The sequence below is a fragment of the Grampus griseus genome (assembly GCF_964374135.1).
Source record: "Grampus griseus genome assembly, chromosome: 6".
NCBI lineage: Eukaryota > Metazoa > Chordata > Mammalia > Artiodactyla > Delphinidae > Grampus > Grampus griseus.
In genome coordinates, this window is record NC_139000.1 from 56,252,602 (window position 1) to 56,276,406 (window position 23,805).

Genomic DNA, 23,805 nt, shown 5'->3' on the forward strand with positions numbered 1-23,805 from the left:
AAAAATCTTAATATGCCTCCGCAATGGCATAGCATATCCTATAATAGCAAATAGCTATCTCTTATTGGGGCAGTTTATAAGCATACTTAATATTTACACATGTAATGAATACTCAGTGTTTGCTTTACTTAAATCAGGAGCAGACAAGATGAATTATATTTAGAGGATACAGTGAATGTAAAATTTTCAACAAGAGTAGAGACCGAAGTGTGTATCTGTATTCCATTTTTTTCTGTCCTTCCCGTGTTGGGCCATCTTTTTTTATCATACTACTGGACTTCTCTGTACTTGCAGTTATTTTAAGTGGTTATTACAAAAATGCTGCTCTACCTTTAGGGTAATAATTTCACCAGCCTGAATAATTACGTTATGGATTTTGGCCACTATTAAGTCCAAAGCTTATACATTTAGTTTTTTCTACCTTCATATGCTCTCTCCCTTCTTATTTGAAATAAGCCCACTGTTAGGTGTGTTAGGTAACCCTGCTTGGGCCTATTTCGGAGAATTTATTCCTGGTAGGCTCTCTGGAAGTCCTTTTCGGAGGTGTGTAATTTTGCATCCTTTAAAAGCGTTTTGCATGACCCCGCAATCCCTTAGGCCAAATGCTCACTAACCCGGAAGGTCCACAAACGGAAACCGCGAGAGGCCCTCCGGGCGGCGGCACCAACGCCTCCGTGGCCCGAGGTCCGGTTGTGAGCGCAGCGGGCCCGTAGAGGGCGATCCCAGCCGGCCCCGCAGCCTGCAGGCCTAAGGTCGCCACCTCGGCCCAGCGGCGGGAAACCCCAGGAAGCTGGTTTCCGCGCGAAGGCAGCATTCGGGCCGGCGGGAAACGAGTTCGCGAAGCAGAAGGGTCCCCAAGGCCTTTCCTGGGTGGCCGGCCCCACCAGGCCGCGTGGCTGGCGGTGTCTGGCTGAGCGCGGTGAAGCGGGTTCATTTCCTTACGTGCTTTCTCACAAATTTAGGCCGCGCCCGCGCGCACGCACACCGCTTTTCATGATCATACAAGTGCACGTCAGAGTTTCTCATCTTTGGTGTGTTTTTGAGACTACAGAACCGAATCGGCTAAGCCTGAGGAGTCGCTCGCGCCCTGGGTCGCGAAACCGAGACCAAAGGTGCAACCCATGTGGGCGGCCTTGTAACCGCCAGACACCCGAAGACTAGAGGGCGTGTCCAGGGCCCAGGTGCACGCTGAGGCGCAAGTAACGGCTCTCGGCGGCCCCGCCCCTCCGCCCCGCCCTCCCCGCACCCGCCCATTTTAGTTCCCTCATGTCCATAGCCACTTCCCTGGTCGCTTCCTCTTTAAGGCGGAGCCCGGCGTAGATCTCGCGAGATCCGGGTTGGCGCCGTGACCTCCATGTGGGAGCTAGAGCTCTATAAGTAAACACTCCGCGCGGTGCAGACAAGGCTGTTTCCCATTTGTGAGGCGGGGGCTGCGAAAGCAACCGCGCTTCCGACTGGTTCCGGTTTCCTTCCCTCCTCAGCTCTCTTAGGTGGGCTCGCGGTCTAGTATTCGCCGCCGCCTGTCGGGCCCGGCGTCTGGTCGGTCTTCCTCGCTTGTGCGCGCGCTCGCCCGCCAGCCGCGGAGAGCCAGAGCAGCCGGGGAAGCGGCGCGGGCCGGGCGGGGCGCGGCGCCCGGAGCGCAGGGGGAGACAAAGCGAAGCCGGCCCCTTCTCCCGGCGCCGAGATGTGGATCCAGGTTCGCACCATCGACGGCTCCCAGACGCGCACCATTGAGGACGTGTCTCGGAAAGCCACAATTGAGGAGCTGCGCGAACGGGTGTGGGCGCTGTTCGACGTGCGGCCCGAGTGCCAGCGCCTCTTCTACCGGGGCAAACAGGTGAGGCGCGCCCACCGCACCCCTCTGGAAGCCGGAGCAAGGGCAGCGGGGCGCCACGGGGTTGCGTGGGCTGGGCGGGCCGGAGGGCTTGGTGCACGGCGCACGCAGAGCGCACCTAGCTCCACTTCGGGTGGGCAACCCTCGAGACTCAGAGTGCGGCCCTGCGCCCGCCTACGGGGCCTAGCGGGGTCCTGGCCGGCCCCGTTGCAGGTGCGCTCGGCGGGGGCGCCCCGAGCGCCGAGACCTCACCGCCCTTACCAAGCGGGTCAGCAGCCGCAGGCACAGCCCGCCAGAGCGCCTGGGTTCCCTCGCTTCCCGCGCTTGGTGGGGTCCGGGGCCCCTGCAGGGCGGGGAGGGCAGCGGGCTCTGGCGGCCATGCCGAAGTGCGGGTGGGGAGGGTCGGAGGCCCCCCGCTCCCGGCCGCGCTGACCCGGCTCACGGCTCGTATCGCTTCCGTATCTCTGCCGGGCTCCCGGCTCCCAAATAGGAGGGGAAACATACATTGCTCCCTCTGGGGCTCAAGACCCGAAGTCTTCCTCCTTACTGTGGAAGGGATTTATATATACTGAAGATTCGAAGGGTTTACAGAACTTTTGGCACTCGTTTCCCTCACCTTTTTTCCTAGAATCGAATCTGTTGTGGGGCAGATTAGAGACCTGGGCTAAAGAAGCTGTTGATGTAACCCGGGACAGGTTTAAACTGCCCAGTGTTTGCCAAGGGGGTTGTTCGCAGAGTGAAAAGCAGTGTAAAAGATTTCGTCTTGCTCTTATTTTTCACCTTCTAATTAGACCCCTCACTCAAGCTTTTAACACAGCAATTGGAGCATAGCCAGCGGTACATACTTGAAGGCTGAAAGTGTTTTTTGGCGGTGAGGGTGTCTGTGGGCGTCGCTGGTAGTTGAACAGTTTAGCCTTGGTCTGGTCCATTGAAGAAGATTTTTCCTACTCACATGGCCTGTACCTAGAGACCCAGACCCATCCTATTTTATTGCCTTTTTTTAAAAAACAAAAACAAAAACGTTAATCCACTAAAGAAGTTGGCATCCTCCAGTTGGTAGATCATAGTTTGGCTCCAATCCTGTGGTTTGAAATAAGTGTAACTCTCTTTGATTTGGTAGAAGTAGCCGTTTTCCTACAGCCAAAGGGTTTGATAGGAATATTTTTCTCCCCTTCCTAGGCTTACCCTTTGAAACCTGCCCAGAAATTTCAGAGTAACAAGATTACACTCTGAGAAAGAGCCAGGGGTTTTTTTGTTTTCAAGTAAACGATAGCGTCTTTGATATGTGTTAGTAGCCAGTTTTATATTGATCTTCTAGTGTTAGACTTGTAAAAACAGCTGTTCAATTTAGTTGTAAACTTTGCTTTAGAAATAAATATCTGTGTATTAAAAACTATGTAGCTTTATATTGCTGTGCCTCCAGTGGCTGACACCTTTTTATCTTTTGGTCAAAAGCGAAAAGCATGTAATCGAGTTTATTGAATTTTATTTTCTAGCTAGGAACAATAGTACATGAATTCCTGGGATACTTTGGTGACTTCACCAGAGATAGAAATGAAGCGTGAAAATGTATTCCTGGGCGACACCCCTTACAGTCTAATTATCAAATATGATAAAAAGAAAATGTGCACCTGGCTGTCTTTAGGAGAAGGTAGGGATTGGGATAAATTCAAGGCAACAGGGTACATTTTCAGGAAACCAGGAGGCTGTTCCAGGTTCAGGGAAGAACTTGAGGATAACAACATTATGTACCTCCTAGCCCAGGACAGTTGATAACTCCCTACTTTGATTTCACTATAGGGATAAACCAGTAGGAATTAGGAATGGACCTTGGGTGCTGTACTTAGTTGGAGACAGAAGGAAGACATTGCTGAAGCTGTATTTGTTCCTTATGAGCTGACAGGTAGCCATGGCAGTGATTATTATCTCTATTCTCCTTTCCTCTTTGGTGTTCATAGTCCTTGGACAGGATAGTGTGTCCTACTATTGGATTGATGTCACAGGGCTGCCCTTATCCTGTAAAATGCCTTTGTGCTTATTAGAAAAAGGCCACCCCTTCCTCAAGATGCCTTACTTCCACATAGTGAAAAATGTCATAAATAAAAACAAATTTACAGTGTCCATGATGTAAATGGTCTCCCCCCTACCCCCACCTTTGTATGTTAGTCTGCCGCTTTTAATCCTTGGAAAACATCAGAATCACCTGTGGATATTTATTATAGATGCTCAGCTCACCCCAGAATTGCAAGTGGTTGAATTTAACAAGACCCCATGGGAGACTCTGATGAGCACCAGAGTTTGAAAATGAATGTTGAAGGATAGTCAGCCTCATACTAGTTTCTTACTGTTCAAAGTATGGTCCCTGGATCAGCAGGACCAACAGCATTAGCTTCACCTGGGAGCCTCACACCAGACCTACTGAAGTAGAATCTGTATTTTAACAAGGTCCCCAGGTGGTCTGTATGCAAATGAAGCTTGAGAAGCTCTGTAATTATGTGATTCTCTCTACTTTAGAGAGTCAGAATGGAGAGCCTCAATTCAGGGCTGTAAGTTCCAGTTAAAGTAGGGTAACCTCATTTGGATATTCTTCTCTGGGAAGTTGAGTTTGCACCCTGGAGGTTGGGGGGGTTTTTTTAAGGAAGAGTTATATTGGTGGATCTATACATCTTTTTGAGAATCCAGAGCTTTTCCTACTTCGAAGGGATTCTCTTCCCGCTTCTCTTTCCTTCCCTGTATCACTGTAGGGACTCTTAGAATAGATTGTAGATGTGGGGTATGAACCAGAACTGAAGAAAAACTGAGTAGTTAGTTGCCTTTTGCCCCTGGACTCAGTTTTCACATGAAGTACAAAGTAAAAGTGTTTGCCTACTTAAAGGAGTGAGGGAGTGAGAGTGAGAGAGAGGGGAAGAGGGGGAGAGGGAGACGGAGGAGTGTATATGCTGTGAAAGTGTAATGCCCTCCACCTGCATCCCTTATTAGCCCCTTGGGAATGACTTCTCTGCCTTCTCAGCCACTGCCAATTGGTGTTTGCTTCCTAGTTTTCCCTTGCAGCACTGTTGCCGTTCTTACTGTTACCTGGAATTTCTTTAACCCAATTCAAGGAAAAAATTCTAGGACTAGTCCTGCCTCTCTAATATTGTAAATTCTGCAGCCCCATCTTCTAGGATGGCAGTTATCAAACATTTTCTGCTGTGAGACATTGATGGACTGTAGTTAAATGCATGAAACCCATAGGTGTTTGTAATTTCCAAATTACCCAGTCCTTTTCTCCCCCACTCAGCATACTTTAAGTGCAGGTAATTTTCAATCAATACTTTCATTAAATTTGGGAGAACTTTAGTACTTATTCTTATTTTTTTTAGCTGTGCAGCTTGCAAGATCTTGGTTCCCTGACCAGGGATCAAACTTGGGCCCTCCACAGTGAAAGCTCAGACTCCTAAGCACTGGACTGCCAGGGAATTTCCAGTACTTTTAAAATAACATTCCAACAGTCTTCGCAACTCTTCACAATAGCCTAACTCTGTGGAACTTTCAGTGTGGTGAATAATAATCACTGTTTCAGGAAAACTGGGAGGGTACCTATGAATTAGGAAGCACTATATAATCTGGGTAAAAGTCGCTATCCTAGCGAGCGTGAGTAATTGAGGAAAAGTGGTTACTTGTTATTGTGGGCCTAATTTCTATTACAGGGCTTCATGCCTTCATATGCTTAGCGCTTCACTATGACTTAAGATACTACTTTTCCTTTCAAACCAAGTCTCACTTTAAGCAGCTTATATTTACTCTGATCACTTCCTAGAAACTAGTCAGAGGGGTTGGGTATAAGAATGCCCCCAAGGTCCCTCTCACTGACTCCTCAAATTTCAGTGGAAGTGTTTATGGAAATACTTTGGATTTCCAATTATTTCATCACCTTAACAGCTGTCTTCATTTTGGGGCATGCCCTACCAGTTAATTTGCATGTTCTGTGCTGTTAGTTTTTTCCCTACTTTGAACATGACATTTTTTTGTAGTTGTCATAATGTGCAACAGCTGTATGTTTAATCAAAGTTGCGCTTTTTCAGCTGTTACAGAATTGGTGTGTTCTTACTTGGAGGTGAGGGGGGGAGGGGATGCTGTTGGAGAAAGTCAAAATGAAGGTGTGAATGTGTAGTTTTTTGCTTCTTGAGGTTTTCCCAGGAGTTCAGGATTAGGAGTTCTTGTTTTTTTAATCAGATAAGCCATGTTAACATCATGTCCCTATAAGGGCTTATCTGCTTACTGACTTGGAAGACTCCTTAGACTTATTTGAAATAAGTATGTTAACTAATCTGTGAGATAATGTCTCATTTAATTCCCCCACTGGAAAATTTGAATTTCTCAGTCCCTTGTTCTGTTTAACGGTGTGAACACCTGTAGAGTGCAGGATTGTGCCAAGTGTATTCTTGGACCACTTGAATTAAAGTTACCTTACGTAGTACATTAGTAAGTTTGTCATTCAAGGACAGATTCTCATTCTTTTCTCTTTGGTTGACTTCTCACATACGGCTTTATTGTGTTAGAGCTGTGAATGGTGACAGGTATTACATGCAAAGAGGGAAGAATGACTAGGGATTAAATTGGTAATGTTTCCGGGGAAATGGTAGTTCTGAACTTCAAGGAGTTTAGAGAAATGGCCAACTGACTTTTATAAAGAAACAAAATGGAGACTTAGTTTCCTAGGCCTTCCGTAACAAAGTACCAAACCCTAGGTGGGTTAAGACAACAAATTTATTGTCCAGCAGTTCTGGAAGCTGGAAGCCAGAACTCAGGTTGTCAGCAGGGCCATGCCATCTCTGGCTCTAAGGAAGAATCCTTCCTTGCTTCCTTTAGCTTCTTGATGTTTGCTAGCAGTCCTTGGTGTTCTTGGCTTGTAAATGTGTCACTCCAGTCACGTGGCTATTTTCTCCCCTTGTGTCTGTCCAAATTTAAACTTTTTATAAGGACACCAATCACAATGGATTAGGGCCCACCCTTTTCATCTAGTTTTAACTTGATTACATCTGTAAAGATCCTATTTCCAAATAAATAAGGTCTCATTCTGAGTTACTTGGGATTAGGACTTCACCGTATTTGGGAGGGGTTGGGGGTGGGGCTGGTGGATGCCATTCAGTCCTTTATAGAGACCCTGCCAAAATACGGGTAAGTTGCAAGATAATTTATTCACTAGTCATCCTGGAATACTTTTCATAATACAACTTGATCGCCTTTACAGAGAACTTTGAGCAAGTTGGAGTAGCATAAGCAAGAATTGTAATTATTCCTGCTTGAATTTTTTTTGCTTGATTTTTAAAAATTACTGCTTCAGAAAGATAAAATGGTTAAATGTCCTTATGAACACAAGGTCATAAAACAGTTCACTTTCAAAATTCACCTTTCTTGTAGATTCATTAAAATACACAAAACTTGAAGTTTAGAGTTTTTCTGCCTAGGTGATGAGGTCACAGCAGCAGTGATAACATTTTTGGTTTCAGTGGCTATCAGTTTTCCCTATAGTTGATATAGAATGATTCTTAAGAATTTATTGAGGTCCTGAAAAGATGTTGTCATCAGAGGCCATAGGAATGGCTTCACAATCACTAAATTTCAGTGCTCTGTATTTTATTTTAATAATTTAGCTAGGACATTTGAGTAACTAAGGATGTAGAAAGATTGAGTTTTGAGAGAAGCATTTTAATCTTTTTCTATCCTTTTTTTCTAGTTAGAAAATGGATATACTTTATTTGATTATGATGTTGGACTGAATGATATAATTCAGCTGCTAGTTCGTCCAGACCCTGACCTTCCTAGCACATCTAAACAGACTGATGTACAGGCCAAACCCTGTTCTAATAGTCCACCTAAAGTAAAGAAAACCCCAAGGGTGGGACCTTCCGGTCAGCCGTCTACATCAACTCGTGATTTTCTTATTGATCCTGGCATTGGACTATACAAGGTATGTTGTCTTCCTCAGACTTCTGGTTAATTGTGAGAATATAGATATGTTCTCTTCAGGGTGTTGTGAACAAGAAAACATTGATTGCTGTTTGAGAGTAAAGATTGGGCTGTTAATATTTTAACTTTTACAAGTAATCTTGAAATACTAGTGAAAGATATATAGGCAAATGTATAAAATGTATATGTACAGTACAGAGAATAATAAAGCAAACACCTGTGTAATTCCACCAAGGTTAAGCAGTTCCTTTTTAAAGCCTCCTGTGTGCCCCTACCAGAACACATCTCCCTCTCTTTCCCTAAGAGGTAAACTACTTTTTCTCACTACTCTGGTCATTTTATTTTTCTTTAGTGTTAACTACTTATGTATGTATCTCTAAACAATGTTTTGTTTTGCCTGTATTTGAACTTTTACTTTTTTGCATATAGATATTTTATTTTTCACTATTATGTTATTCCGTTTTATTAACATGCCACAATACATTTATCTAATCCATGATTAATAGGTATTTGAGCTGTTTCCAGTTTTAGCTGTTTTAAACTGTGCTGTTTTGAACCAACTATGTGTATCCTGGTATACATGTTCAAGAATTTCTTTAGGAATTTTTACCTAGAAATAAAAGTGCTGGTGGAACTTCAGTGCATATTGTATCTGTAGATCAGCTTGGAGAATTGACATCTTTACAACGTTGAGTCCTTCATTCATGAATGATAGATGTCTCCATTAATTTAGATCTTTGACATGTTTCTCAATTACTTTTCTGTTTACATACCTTTGACTTATTTCTATTAGCTTTGTTTTTGATGGTTGCCTTTTAAAATTGCAGTTCGTTTGGTATGTAGAAATGCAATTGATTTATTTATTGACCTTTGTTATCTAGCAACCTCTTCAAATTCTAGTAAATTTTGTGGGAATAATTGACAGTTTTGCTCCATCTTTTTCTATCCTTATATTTTTTCTTAATTCTTACTGGTTGGGATAAACTGGGACCCAAACTTAATTTTCAGAGCGTTTTCAAGGCAAAAAATTAAAGATTGGTAGACAAAATGAATTAAGAAAATGCAAATAGAGATCTATGGAAAAATGCAAACAGATCCATAAAAATGGAAAGAATCAAAACTGGCAAAGAGTTGTATCAAAGTACCTGGCCTGGCTACACTGAGGAATTGCTTTAAACCCATGACGATATCTAAATTGACCCACAAATGTAAAAAAAAAAAAAAAAAGAGCTTTCATTTGTTCTATAAATTTAGTGTAATATTGATACTTGAAACATGATAAAAAGCACACTATTATCACTACATATTGATGTAAAACCTAAGTTATGTTTTACAAATAAAATTATAACTATATTAGAAGACCATACCTTGACTAATTGTGGTTTGTCAGGAAGTGGGATAGTTCATTTTTAAGAAATATTTTAATATTTCATATTAATAAACCAAAGAAAACAAATGATCTAATCTGTTTTCTTCATCTAAATAAAAATTTGAATTCATTTCTGATTTTTTAAAAAAATCCTTGGTAACAGGAACAGATGGAATAGATGAATATTTTAAACCACACCCAGCATCATGCTTAATGGTGGGGAAAAGCCACAAACATTCCCATTAAAGACAGGAGCCAGACAAAGAAGCCCGTTAATGCTATTGTTTAACATCTTTCTAGAAGTGCTAGATGATACAGGTAAGCAGAAAACAAAGTGTTGTAAATACTGGAGAAGGCAGTCTTTACTTAGGAATACCTGGAAAGCTGAGAAGATACCTTAGAGCATTATGAGCCATCAGCAGAGTGGCTGTTGAAATACCAGTAGCTTTCCTTACTGTGATCATTTAGTACAAGAAAAAAGTATAGTAACAAAACAAAAGTCTGCGAATAAACTTACATGATATGCACAAAACTTACATAAATTAGTGCCTTATGTAGTGCTCACAGTTCAGATTGAATTGTTAATATTGAAAGCCCACTTGCCAAATTGTTGTCTATGTCACTCATTGATTTCATCACTCTTTCAGTTACCAAAACTTTCTACTTGATATTTTTTCACATTATTTTAAAAATAAACTTGTTAGTTTAGAACAGTTTTAGATTTACAGCATAATTGGGAAGATACTACAGTTTTTCCATATATCCCACACCTGGTTTGCCCTGTTGTTAACATCTAACATCAGTGTGTGGCACGTTTGTTATAATTAATGAACCATATCTCATTAGCTTGTACCTAATGTCTTTTATGTTCCAGAATCCCATCTAGGACACCATATTACATTTACATTAGTATTATACTAAGATAGTTGTCACGTCTCCTTAAGCTCCTCTTGGCTGTGGCAGTTTCTCAGACTTTGTATTTGATGATCTTGACAGTTTTGAGGAGTACTGGTCAGGTATTTTGTAAAATGCCATGTTAGGATTCATTTGTTTTCCTCATCATTACACTGGATTTACATATTTTGGGAGGAAGAGCACAGAGGTGAAGTGCTATTTTCATCACATATCTAGGGCACTGTACTGTCAACATTCTATTTGGTGATTATAATTTAGGTTTTACATCAGTAGTAACTTACTACTGTTGATGTGAACCATAATCACCCGGCCAAGGTGTAGTGTGTGTCACATTTCTTCACTGTCAGTTTACTTTCCCCCACCCCCCTTTACATACTTTTTTTTTTTGAGATGAAGTCATTATATGCAGCCCAAACTGCATGTAGTCAGATTATCTACAAAAATTATTGGGAATTCTTTTATGCGGGAGACTTGTCTCTTCATTTCCTCAGTCATTTATTGACATCAGTATGGATATTTTTTCTCCTGTGTCCCTTCCATATACCCCCATTATTTTGGGTTCCTTTGATTTTCGTTGAAGCGCTTTCTTTCTGGCACTAGCGCTAGCGCTTTTCTTTCGGGCTCATCTTGTAAGTTTCCTGCCCCAGTCCTGCAGTCAACCATTTCTCCAAGGAGCCTTGGTTCCTTTAATTGGAGAATGGTATTGGAAACTAAGATCTGGGCTCTAGGTGCTCCTTGCTACTGGGGTGTCCTTGTTTTTAGGGCCCTCAGCTGACAGAGCAAGGAAATACATGCAGTATGTATAATAACTCCTGTATATCCATGTATCTATAAATATTTATGTAACCATCTGTGTCCATATTAAGCTTACATTATTACATTTTAACTTTTAAGGGCAACAGTTTAGAAGCTGCTACTTTTGACTTGATTTGTTTTGGGCCATGTAGGTATGAATTTGTTTTCATAGGAGAGGACCAGCTTATGAATCTGCAGATCTGAGATTAAGCAAGGTTAAGTAGTTAAGGTCAATTTAAATTCTCTGTTTAGCACACTTCTCAATACCCAGTTGTGTCCCCTCCCCCAAACTAATTCAGACAAGCATCATGAGAAACTACTTCTCTTAGCAGATCTTTGCTTTTTATTTGCAGTGTTAGCACTTTGGCTGTCAACTATCTCTAGTACTTGGTTTTGTTTTTTAAACATCTCTTATATTTCGTATTAATATATAGCATAGATGTTAAGGACTTGAGCTTTGTTGTCAACCTTGGTTTCAAATTTCAATTCAGCCACGTTCTGAGTTGGACAAATTTGGCAAGTAAGTACATTGTCTCCCTTTCCTCATTTAGAAATACACTTGGAACCTGGCATGTGAACTCTCAAAAGGCTACTGTTATTTGTAAAGTAATATGTTTAGTCAAAGCTGCACTTAACCTTCCTCTTTAGTTGAAGAGACTAACACAAACTTGCTTTTTTGGGTGAAGCTCGGTAATTGTCATAGATATTTGAAATTTTGACTAGTGACTTTTTCATATAGAAGGGTTTATTTCTGGATAATCCATTCATTGAATATTTAGATATTTAGTGTATATTTGTACTGGGTACTAGAAATGAGGGGTAAACAGATGATATTGCCCTCTGCCTTCATAATTATATTAGATATTCTTTTGGGCTAGCCTGAAAATGCTCAGAGGCTTCTACTTTTGACTTATTTTGAGTTTGCTTTGAATTTTGTCTGTTTTCCTTAGAGTGAGTCTCTGAATAGTGAGTATATCAAAATTTCATTAAATTGTGTCTGAATCATTTAAAAATTGGGAGGTTTTTTTTTCCTCTTCATGAATTCTTGCCTATGTAATTTTTTGCTTTATAAAGATTTTTCTCTATGGATGAGCAAACAGATTTGGAGGCTTTCCCTTCCTTTTGCCTAAGAATATTTTTGGACCTCATGATAAGCAGGCACAAAAAGTGGATTTTCAAAGTAGTGTACTCAAAACAGACATAGGTAAACATTTAAACTTTAAGATGAAATTTTAATCTGAAGTTGTTATCCAGTATCAGTCTTGTTTTGCCCTATTTGATAACTTTGAGCGATATTTGGTCAATTTCAGATAGCTTTTCATACGTTGTAAGAAACCAGATATCACTATCACGTTTAGAAAGTCTGTGGAAGATTGCAGAGGCTGGGTCCATCCATTCCCATTGTACAACACATTGAATCACACTGGCTCTAGGAAGTAATTTATTTTGTGAAACCAGGTGGACCTCTGATGCCTAAATTGGTTTTAATTCTGGTTTTTAGATGTGGAAGCTTTGTATGACTCACATCAGATCTTACTGTTGAAATGACTCATTCTGGCTTAAATAATAACTGTTTAGCATGATGATAGTAAGCTTTTAGGATTTAGCTAAGTGTGTGGCACTGTTAAAACTTTTTACATGTCCATGCTTATTGTAGCAAATAAAGAGGAAAATTATCAGTAATTACTAAGTAAAAATCATGGATTTCCTATATTTCCTGTCTTGTCTATAGTGCAGTGCTGCTTTATTTAACCTTGTTGATCATGAAATGTAATAGACAACAAATAAGAGTAGAACTTAACAAGATATTATGAAGTCAGTGTCCATAAATACCACTCAAATTAAGAAATAGAACAGCAGTACGCCAGGAGCTTCTCATGTGCCCCTCTTGATTAAACTCCCTCCTCCCTAGTTGTAACTACTACCCAAACTTCTATGGTAGTCAATACTTTACTTTTTATTAGCTTTAACCTTTTATTATACTTAACCTCTTAGTAACATTTAACCTATGTATGCATCGCTAATTTTCCTCTTTCTGAACTTTATATAAATGGAACCGTATTGTGTTTTGATTTGTAACTCTGAAGAAACACGGTATAATGAGAGAATCATGTTCAGAGTTAGAGAAACCTTTATCAACTTAGCTCCCATTTCTAGCTGTGTATCTTCTGAGGGCAAGTGTATTTCACTTCTGAACCTAATTGGAAAATAAGAATGACGTTGCATTGTAATTTTTAAAGGAGGTAACGTATATAACGTTAAATGGCTAATGTATTTACTAAATAAGCATGGTATGGTAATAAGACCGACCATACTATGAGTTTTAATAAGTTTAACATAGGACATATGTTGATACTTAGTGGAAGGAGAGTTATTTCATTTGTTCCTACTATATGTTTGCTAGGTTGGCACATCATACAGATTTGTCACCTACTCTCAATATACTGCAAAGTATGTTACTTTATAAAAGAAGCTGAGGCTGGGACAGGTTAAGTAACTTGTTCAAGGTTACATCTAGTAGGTGATAAGCAAGGGCTTAAACTGAGGTTTATCTGCAGAGCTTGTGTGTTTTCCACAGAACATACAAAGTGCTACAGCTAGCTATGGTAATTTCTCAAGTATTTGCTCTTGGTACTGTTTTATTTTTTAATGATTTTTCCTTGCCTCTCATACTTGGGTTTTTTTTGTTTGTTTGGGTTTTTATCAAATACTTGGACATGAAAGACTCTTCTCTAAATGTGGCTACAGGCATATCTTGGAGATAATACGGGTTTGGCTCCAGACAACCACAAAAAAGAATATCAGTAAAGAAGTCAAACAAGTTTTTTGTTTTCCAGTGCATACAAAAATTACATTTACACTATACTATAGCCTATTAAGTGTACAACAGCATAATTTCTTTTAAAAGTGTACATACCTTAATTTTAAAATGCTTTATTAAAAAATAACCATCTAAGCCTTCAGCAAGTCGTGATCTTTTTGCTGGTGGGAGGTCTTGCATCCGTGTTGATGACTGCTGGCTGATCCAGGATGGTGGTGACTGTGGCAGTTTCTTAAATAAGACAACAGTGAAACTTTGTCATAGATTGACTCTTCCTTTTACAAACAAGTTTTCTGTAGCATACAAGGCTGTTGGATAGCATTTTACTAACAGTAGAACTTGTTTCAAAATTGGAGTTGAGTCCTCAAACCCCACCACTGCTTTATCAACTAAGTTTATATAGTATTCTAAATCCTTTGCTGTTTCAACAATCTTTACAGCATCTTCAGCAGGAGTAGCTTCCATCTCAAGAAACTACTTTCTTTGCTCATTCATAAGAAGCAACTCCTTATCCATTCAAGTTTTACCATGAGATTACAGCAATTCACCCACATCTTCAGGATCCACTTCTAATTCTAGCTCTCTTGCTATTTCCATCACATTGAAGTCCTGAACCCCTCAAAGTCATCCATGAGGGTTGGAATCAATGTATTCTAAATCCTATTAATGTTGATATTTTGACCTCTTCCCATGAATCACAAATGTCCTTAATGGCATCGAGAACGGTCAATTTTTTCCAGAAGGTTTTCAGTCAGCTTTGCTGAGATCCATCAGAGGAATCACTATGGTAGCTATAGCCTTACAAAATGTATACTAATGAATAGTAGCAAAAACATAAGCTTTAAGGTCAAGGTGTCTTCAAATCCTAGTTTTACATTTTATTAACTTTCATTTGGAGCAAGTTAACTTGTCAGAGCCTTAAATTCTTATCCTGTAAAATATGATTTATTAATTATTAAGGTTAGTTAGACAAGCCTAACTAAAGGAGCCTTGCATAATACCTGGTATATGGGTATTAACTTCAGTACATACTAACCCCCACCCCTACCCCATGTGATACCATCCGTCAGAGTTCTGTTGGATACCTTAAGTGGTCTTAGACCCTCAGGAAGAGCTAGCTTGATTAGGTAATGATCTTGTATTAGTAATGTCTGTTTTTTTTCTTTTTAAAGAGTTTTTAAAAAGTTGAAGGGATGTCTCTTGGTTGTTGCTCCTGAAAGGGCTTTGACCTTTAGACGAATTCCCTCAGCATTTTTAGGACAGGATTTTTTTTTTTTTTAACCCAATTTCTTAGGTAACTCTAAATTTCTCTGGTATACCTGTCTTCTAATACCGTTTTCCTTTTGTTAGATTGTATGGTTTAGTTCTGGATCATCCACTAGAGTTGACTACATACATTTTGCATGTTTATAGCTCTGTTCTCTTTATATTTTCTTTGTTCTTTGAGGTACTAAATAATGCATTTGCTAGTGACTTGCTGTTGGTGGAACTTATCTCCATTTTGTATAGGTAGGTTCACTAGATTCTTTCCTTTGTACATGTGCGTAAGTCCCTCGTTTTCGAGTTTTATTTTCTGTTTAATACTGTGTTTTCTGGTTGGACTGACTGTAAATTATCTGTAGGATTCTGAAGAAATTAATGGAACAAATTAATATCACAGTCATAATACTTCAGAGTTCTGGCTTTTTGTTAGTGACTTTTTTTTTTTTTTTTTTTTTTTTTTTTGCGGTACGCGGGCCTCTCACTGTTGTGGCCTCTCCCGTTGCGGAGCACAGGCTCTGGACACGCAGGCTCAGCGGCCATGGCTCACGGGCCCAGCTGCTCTGCAGCATGTGGGATCCTCCCAGACCGGGGCACGAACCCGTGTCCCCTGCATTGGCAGGTGGACTCTCAACTACTGTGCCACCAGGGAAGCCCTGTTAGTGACATTCTTAATGAATGACATGCCAGAATAACTCTTGGGTACACAAGAATTATATTTTAAAAGTCTAATATAGATATGGGTAAGGAATAGTTAAAGAAAATACCTATTTCATTGAAGGATATTGGGAGGAAAGTTAATTTTCGTATTAGTAAATAACAGATTTGACAGTATAATCCAAAAAGAATAGTTTCGTTCTAATCTTTCAAATTACTTTAAACATGAATATCTGCAAATATTAACTATGATAACCCTCAAAATAACTTGAGTTATATTAATGTTTTTGAAGCAGTAGATGAAATTACGCTTCATTAACTAATTTTAAACTTTTTTTTAGGTAAATGAATTGGTGGATGCCAGAGATGTCGCCCTTGGTGCTTGGTTTGAAGCACGTATACATAGTGTTACTAGAGCTTCTGATGGACACTCACGTGGCAAAACTCCACTGAAGAATGGCAGTTCTTATAAAAGGACTAATGGAAATATAAATCATAATTCCAAAGAGAACACAAATAAATTGGACAATGTACCCTCTACGTCTAACTCAGATTCTGTTGCTGCTGATGAAGACGTAATTTATCATATCGAGTATGATGAGTAAGTGCTCATGCTATTGAGGACTTCATTCATGTTTTTGTTTGTAGAAGCAAAAAAATCTTCTATCTCAAGATTGTTTTCAAATAATAGTCTTTCAGAAGAAATCATCTAGGGGTCATGTTCGGTCTAGTACCATTTGTTTTTGTTTGTTTAGTGGTTGTAATATAATAAGAGCTCCTCAACATTTAGCATCTGGCTCCTAAGTGGTTTGTTGTTTTGGGTATCCTAATACCTGGCTTAATTTAATATGTAAGGGTTTCTCTTTGTCTGGTCCTCTATTAGGGTTTTTGCTATGTATTTTAATAATATTCTAGAAAGTATATAACAGTGTGTAATGTAATAGCATTCATTCATTTATTTATTTATCTTGGCCACGCCGTGGGGCATGTGGGATCCTAGTTCCCCAACCAGGGATCGAACCCACGCCCCCTGCAGTGGAAGTGCGGAGTCTCAACCATCAGACAGCCAGGGAAATCCCTGTAATAGCCTTTAGAATGAGGTTGAAATATTTTCTAAAAGCTATTATTGGGATAATTCACATAAAATTTATACATTTAAAGGGTACAATTCACTGTTTTTAATATATTCATAGGATTGTGCATTATCACACACTACTCTTAGAACATTTTTATTTTCCCCCCAAAAAACTATATGCCCGGCAATCACTTCCCAATCCCCCTCTCCCAACAAAAAAATTTTTTTTGAATTTTATTTTATTTATTTTTTTTATACAGCAGGTTCTTATTAGTCATCCATTTTATACAACAAAATGTTTTTAAATGTTCATGTGAAAACAGTATTAAGAACTTGCTTTGAGGGCTTAGACTTTAACACTGAATTATTTTCCTTACCTATTTTCAAAATCCTAGTACAAAAGTTACTATGGGGAAAGATTTAATGTTTATTCAACACTAAATTATCTTTGTCTTCATTCAAGTGATATTTTAATATGTAAAGAAAGTATGAAACCAAATCTTTATCAGGTGTGAGTTCAAGATCCTAAAATGGTTTTGATTTTTCTTGGCAAAAATGGTATAAAAGACTGGTGTCAACTCAGATTTCCAGGATACCTGGAAAGGGGTCAAAAGTAGATCCCTTTCATCTTTTCTGATACTTCTTATGGTTTTAGTTAACTTGCCAACGTGGCTTATTTCAAATGTGCAGTCATACTGTTTTTTACCATAGTAGATGATAATAGAAGCAACAACTAGCATGGGTATTAATATCTTGGATTGGCCAGGACTGGCAATATTGGTAAATCGAGCCTGGGATAGAAAGGGATTGGAGTTGATGTGTTAATAGTAACCAGTGTCTGGGTTTATGAATACCATGGCAAAGAGGCAAGAGTGGAGGATTTAAGCTATCTGTATATCGGCTGTCAACAAGTGGAGTTCTTGATTTGCTTCAAGTTTTTATTCTATTTCTTGGAGAAAAGAAGAAATAACTCAGAAACCTGCTACCTGGGACCTGATTCTGGCCAATAAAGGAGTTATTATTTGGCCCCCCCCAAGAAAAATTGTATAGAATGGCACAGTGTAGAAATAGGGTAAGAAGCTTTAAACACTGAGTAAACTAAGGCTTATTAAATTTTTTACAGTTTTAGGGGCTCTTAGTTGGTTTTGGAATAAGACTTTCCAAGGGATAGACCTGAGTTTGGTACAATGTTAGAACATAAATCACAGTATCTTAGCGTTTATTTGGTTATTTTTTAATGAAGAAGTTTGTCTTGATTAGAATGAATGTTGGTCTAAACCCAACATGCATGAGAAGACTAAAATTATCTGTCCAAAATAATTTTACATGATGGAATTGTTTCAGTGTTGGCAACTTAAAGATACGGTAGCTGAACTTTCTTTGAGACGTAAGATATCAGAAGCTTAGTAAATGTCATTCATATCTTCAAAAAGAGAAAAGGACTATACAGAGTAAAGTATGAAATAAATAAAATAGTTGAGTTTCTGGATAAGAGTCCCAGATAACAAAAGGCTGTTATAAGCATCTAGAAAAAATCATGATCCCATATGGATGTGATAAAGAATCCTGTTAAAGTTTCTTTCGTCACGGTTATCAGAAAAGTTAAAAACTATAGTCAAGTTCATGTTAATTTCAATAACTTATTAAACAAGTTCTCACATTCTTGGACGGAGGATGCATTGAAGACAGATTGTGGAGTATATGGCTTAGCAGTAGTAATAGATTCTTATTGAGTAGTAAGCTCCAACTTAGTTAATAGAATGTAGCTATCAAATAGTTACACTGTAGGATGTTTTATTAGAAGTAAGATATCTAGAACAAGACTGGTGGTGCTACCGTTTTACTGGCCTGGTTATTCTCTACTTGGAATATTGTTTTCCATCTTCGTACTTTAAGAATAATACCAACAGGACATGGTGCATCTTTAGAGTAGAGGTCAAAATGTAAAATCAACATGAAGAATAGCTAAAAGAACTAAGTATTTACATTGAAAAGACTGGGATCAAGATAGCTTTCATATTTTAAAAGCTCTGGGTGAAAGTTCTGTACAACATAGAAGGTAGGTTTCAGGATAACATAAACTTCCTACCAGTCAAATCTCTAAAGATAGAGAATGGTCTGCACTGAGGAGACAAAAACAAGCGTTGGCTATCTTCAACCTTAGACAGGGGGAATTACTAGAAATGTTACATTGCAAAGGGAAATAAAGTTAGAGGTCATTAATCCAATCACTCTAATTTTTACTTCCAAAACAGTATTTGTCAGACAATTTTTTTGTACTTAATAGACTTTAAGTACATACAGGCTGCCATCCCATTCCATTTATGATTCTAAATCTGTCATTTCTCTCAATGAATTAACTTCATTTTTCTCATAAAGTTGAAAGTAATCTGCTTAATTGTCTCCAAACTCTGAGTGCAGCAGTGCGAGTGCGTTTTGAACAGCCTGTCATTTAGCCAGTGCAGAGAGGTATTGTACATGGGACCAAGGAACCTGTTCAAGGAATTCTTCTGGGATTTGCAGTGTTTGTCAGTTTAAAATGGCACTGTTCAAAGGTTACTTTTGTAGTGACCTACAGGTCCTAATATATTAACCAGGCTAAATGAATTCTCAGTCTTTGAAATGAATTTCATTAAAAGCATTGCTGTCTCAGAACAAGATTAAGTAGGTATACTACTCTGCATCTTCAATCCCCACTCCAGTCAGAGCAGAGTTAAAACAATTTTTAATCTGTGAGAAGTGATACGTATTAAAATTTATAATGTTACTTATTAGGTAGATGTGTTCCACAAAACAACACTCCCAAAAGCCAAATCTAGTAGTTGACATTGTTCTAGAATCTTAGTGAAATCATTTGTTTGCTAACCTTATTCCATTTTTCCTCTCAAAATTATGGATATAAATATTCTGAGTGCATAAAAAGCAGGTTATGTTAAGAGATCTGTTTGAAATGTTTTAAGGTTTAAGAGTTTTACTGTTTTCAGGGGTCCCTTTTCTATAGATTCCTTGATGAATATAGACTGAATTGAGAGCTTCCTACTGCAAATAATATAAAGCAAAATTGTGGAGTTAACATCGAAGTGCCTGCTACAAAGAACATATATGTGGGTTTGTTCTGTTTTGTTTTTTCATGATGGCTATTCTGTACTATTCATCTGTCATCACCCTTGCCTTAGCAAGGGCTGTGTATTTTTAGAATTAAACCAATCCAGTAAGTACTTTGGGAGAAAGAGCTAGCAGTACAAATATTAAATCTAGACTTTAGAGATTTAGATTCCAACGGATTCTTAAATCTTCTGTAAAGTTTTAACTTCTTAAAAGCAGCTTTATTAAGGTATAATTCACATAGCATTCAATTCGCCCATTTAAAGTGTAAAATTCAGTGGTTTTTTTTAGTATATTAACAGAACTGTGCAACAGTCACCACAATCTAATTTAGAACATTTTGGTCTTCCACAAACCCCTTACCCATTAGCAGTCACTCCCTGTTTCCCTACCCCCACCAGCCCTTCCCCCAACCCCTCTCAGCCATAGGCAATCAGGAATCTTCTGACTCTGGATTTACCTATTCTGGACATTGCATATAAGTGGAATCCTATAACATGTGGTCTTTTGTGACTGGCTTTTTTCACTTAGCATAATGTTTCAAGGTTCATCCATGTTGGAGCTTATATCAGTACCATATTCCTTTATTGTCAAATAATGCTCCATATTACCACTGTTTATTTATCATTTTATGGACACTGGTGTTTTCTACTTTTTGCTGCTAGGAACCTTCATGTACTATTTTTTTTTGTGTAGGCATTTGTTTTAGTTTTTTGGCATGTATGTGGCAGCAAGATTGCTGGGTTGTATGGCAGTTATGTTTAACCTTGGGAAGAACTACCAGACTTGTTTCCAAAGTGGCTGCACCATTTTACATTCCCATGAGTTGTGTATGAGGGTTCCAATTTCTCCACACCCTCACCAAAACTTTGATTAGAACCATCCTATAGTATAAGAGGTATAATTAACCTACAACATTATGTTAGCTACAGGTGTACAGCATAGTGATTCAATATTTCTATACATCACAAAATGATCACACCACTAAAGTGTGTTTATTGGAGAATGACTATGCCTGCTTGAAACTTTTGTTTTTAGTGGTATTTTGGGCAGAAAACAAAAGGGAAGGGGATTCAGAAATGAGCAAGTGTCAAGGTAATATAGGCAATTATAAACCCGTGGAGTGGTTAAATGGTCAATTAAAGAAAAAGAATATCAAATTTTCCCTTATTTCATAGTAAGCTTGTACTGTATATTTCCATAGCTTTCTAAAAGATGTCTTTATTCCCATTAGTTACTTTCTGTAGTTACGTAAGGTTTAAAAATTTTAAGGGTCCTGAACATCTAAATTCACAAATCTGTGACTGCAGTCTTGTGAGAGTAGAGATCCTGAAGCTAATTGTGGTGATGAGCCATGATCTTGACTTATAGGGAAGTAGACTGGGAAAGGGGCAATCATTGCCTTAGTGTTTCTGGTAGATTAATATGTCTATAGCATAGCTTACAGCAATTTAATTACATTAACTCTCATGTGCCAGACTCTGAGCTAACTTCTTACATGAATGCTCATGTAATCTTTACAATAACTATAATGTTAGTTACATTAACTTCCATATGAAGAGACCAAGGCTTGCTTACATAACTTGCCAGAGGTAACATCTGTTAAATTGTCTGACTCCAGAGCTTAAGGGTTAACCAATATGCATTATTGCCATTCTGCCTTAAACATGGTACATGTAATTAGTAATAGCCTACATAACTTCAAAGGTCAACCATTTTGTATGACCTAAAGACTTGCTTTAGACTTGGCCTGGGTTTTAAAGCAGACAGCACTCATACAAATTTGAGTTAAACCCTGGGTATGTAAGCAACTGAGGCCACACTACTGAATTTAATCTTTACTCATCATTTGGCTGCTTTATCAACAGATAAAGGCTTAATTCCTTACCCTGCTTCTGTATTAAGAAACATCTGTTCTTAGTGGATTTGGTTTAGATTCCTCTTAATTAGACAAGCGGTTCTCAACCCTAGCTACACATTAGTTGTCTAGGAAGCTTTAAAAATATCAGTGCCTAGGACCCACCTCCATAACTTCTTGTATGATTGATCTTTGGGACCTCAGGGGATTGCTGTCTCAAAAGTTCCTCTGTGATTCTAATGTGTAGCCATGGTTGAGAACCACTGCCCTTAGACTAGCGGTTCTCAAAGTATAGTCCTGTCCAGGAACATCAACATTACTTGTTAGAAATCCAAGTTCTTGTACTTACTACAGATGTAATGAATCGCTGTCTGAAGGTGGCCTTGCAGTCTGTGTTTTAATAAGTCCTCTGGGTGGTTAATATGTATACTCAAGTTTAAGAACCACTCACTGATTGCCTTTTGTACAGCCTTATCAGTTGCTACTAAGAACCAATATGGGGGAAAGGGGTTGATATGACAATTTAAACATAGTAAATACATTAAAGGCTGGAGATGATATACAATACCTGAGGAATCTGAGTATTCATCTTTATTTTAGTACCTGTATAGGTGGCTTATGGCTTGTTGATTTTTCCATTTCGTTTCCATATACATAAAGGATTAGTTAAGTCTTTTTCTAAAAGAAATTATATTTCATTCCAGCTAAATGATCTGTATCATTTAAATGAGGGACCATTTTCCACTATGCAGTCTTTATCTGTACCTTGGCTAACATAGAAAGCAGTATCCATCATGTGTTTGTGGAGAATTTATCTTTTATGATGTATTGGTACATTCTTTTTTTTCCTTTTTAACCAATTGAAATATTCTGTTTTAAGTTTTGTGGCAATTTTAGTATATTATCATTCACATAATGTTTCTTTTGACTTGATAATTTCTCTGAATTCCCCAAACTTGCACTTCCTCTTAAGAACTCAAACCCCAACCCAGACCATATAAAAGGAAAGGTTAACATGGGAGTAGTATTTGCAGAATTAGCTCCAGAACCACTGTTTAAAAAGTATTCTTTATTTCTTCTGTCTGCTCCATCAACCGTTAAGTATTGGTAAATTCTTGAGTGGGGGAAAATACTCTGTAGTAGTTGAATATTCTGAGATCTAGTTCTGGCTTTCCTTTGAATTAGACTCTTAAATGCATCAAGTCAGTCGTTCTAAGACAAGCCTTCTGAATTGGACTTAGGGTTAATCTAGATCTCAGAATCTCCCCATATACCTTCTTCTAAGGATTCAACAGGTACATTTACAGGTCAGTTAAAAAGGTGCATTTGGGAATACTAGTCTTGTTAGTGACTTGCTTTTTTAAATTGCTTTATTAAATTTAGTGTTCTAATTTAGAGACCTTGATTTATAAATTGGAGCTGATTTCTATAAAGAGAAATGTAAGCTAGAAAACACATAGTAGTTTGAACAAGGAAGTATATATATAAAGAGGGAAAATGCTTATGAAAGTTATTTTATTTCTGTATCATATCGTAGTGAATTGTCTATGGCTAGGCAAAGTTGAAATCTTTAAACATGAGAGAGAGTTTTCATAGTGACATGAAAACTACTTATATAATCTCTCATGCTCCATATTGTTCACATTTCAAATAGAAATGTCAGTTTACCTCAGAAACAAACTCTTTTTGTTTTGACTTTTTAGTAAATTATTCTGAAGTACCCTTTTTAAAGCATGGTTCAATAATTCTCTTGTTAAAACAACACTATGTGCCAGGCACTATACAAGTACTTTTCCTGGATTATCTCATGTAATCCTCATTAAACAATCAATGAAGTGGATACTTTTCTAAGTGTAAAGAGGGAATAACTGAGACTTAGAGAAGTTAATATACCTAGTATTGAATAGGTGATAAGTGGTAGACTGAGATTCAGAAGAGCACATACTTAGAACCACTCTACCATACTACCTCTCATTTTGAGAGAAGCATGCTTATAAAATACCTTAATGTATAAATAAGTATATATAAAATATTATAAAGCAGTTATGTTTGCATATTTAAAAAATTTCTATCATTCTCTCCAGTTATCTGTCACAGAACAGAAACCTTAAATCAGTAAACACCTGTGTGCCTTTTTCTGTAAGGAAAATGCATAGCTCGCTAG

The 23,805-nt window shown here is 38.4% G+C and overlaps 1 protein-coding gene across 1 annotated transcript in view; it reads left to right on the top strand.

The window, feature by feature from the left end:
• Positions 1–1,385: 1,385 nt before the first annotated feature.
• The window catches only part of UHRF2 (ubiquitin like with PHD and ring finger domains 2), a 74,969-nt gene continuing 52,549 nt past the window's right edge, over positions 1,386–23,805 (top strand). Inside the window, 3 exon segments of the mRNA XM_082657591.1 lie at positions 1,386–1,837; positions 7,554–7,787; positions 15,945–16,204. Of these exon segments, the coding sequence (XP_082513717.1) occupies positions 1,685–1,837; positions 7,554–7,787; positions 15,945–16,204 (647 nt within the window). The 5' untranslated portion in view covers positions 1,386–1,684.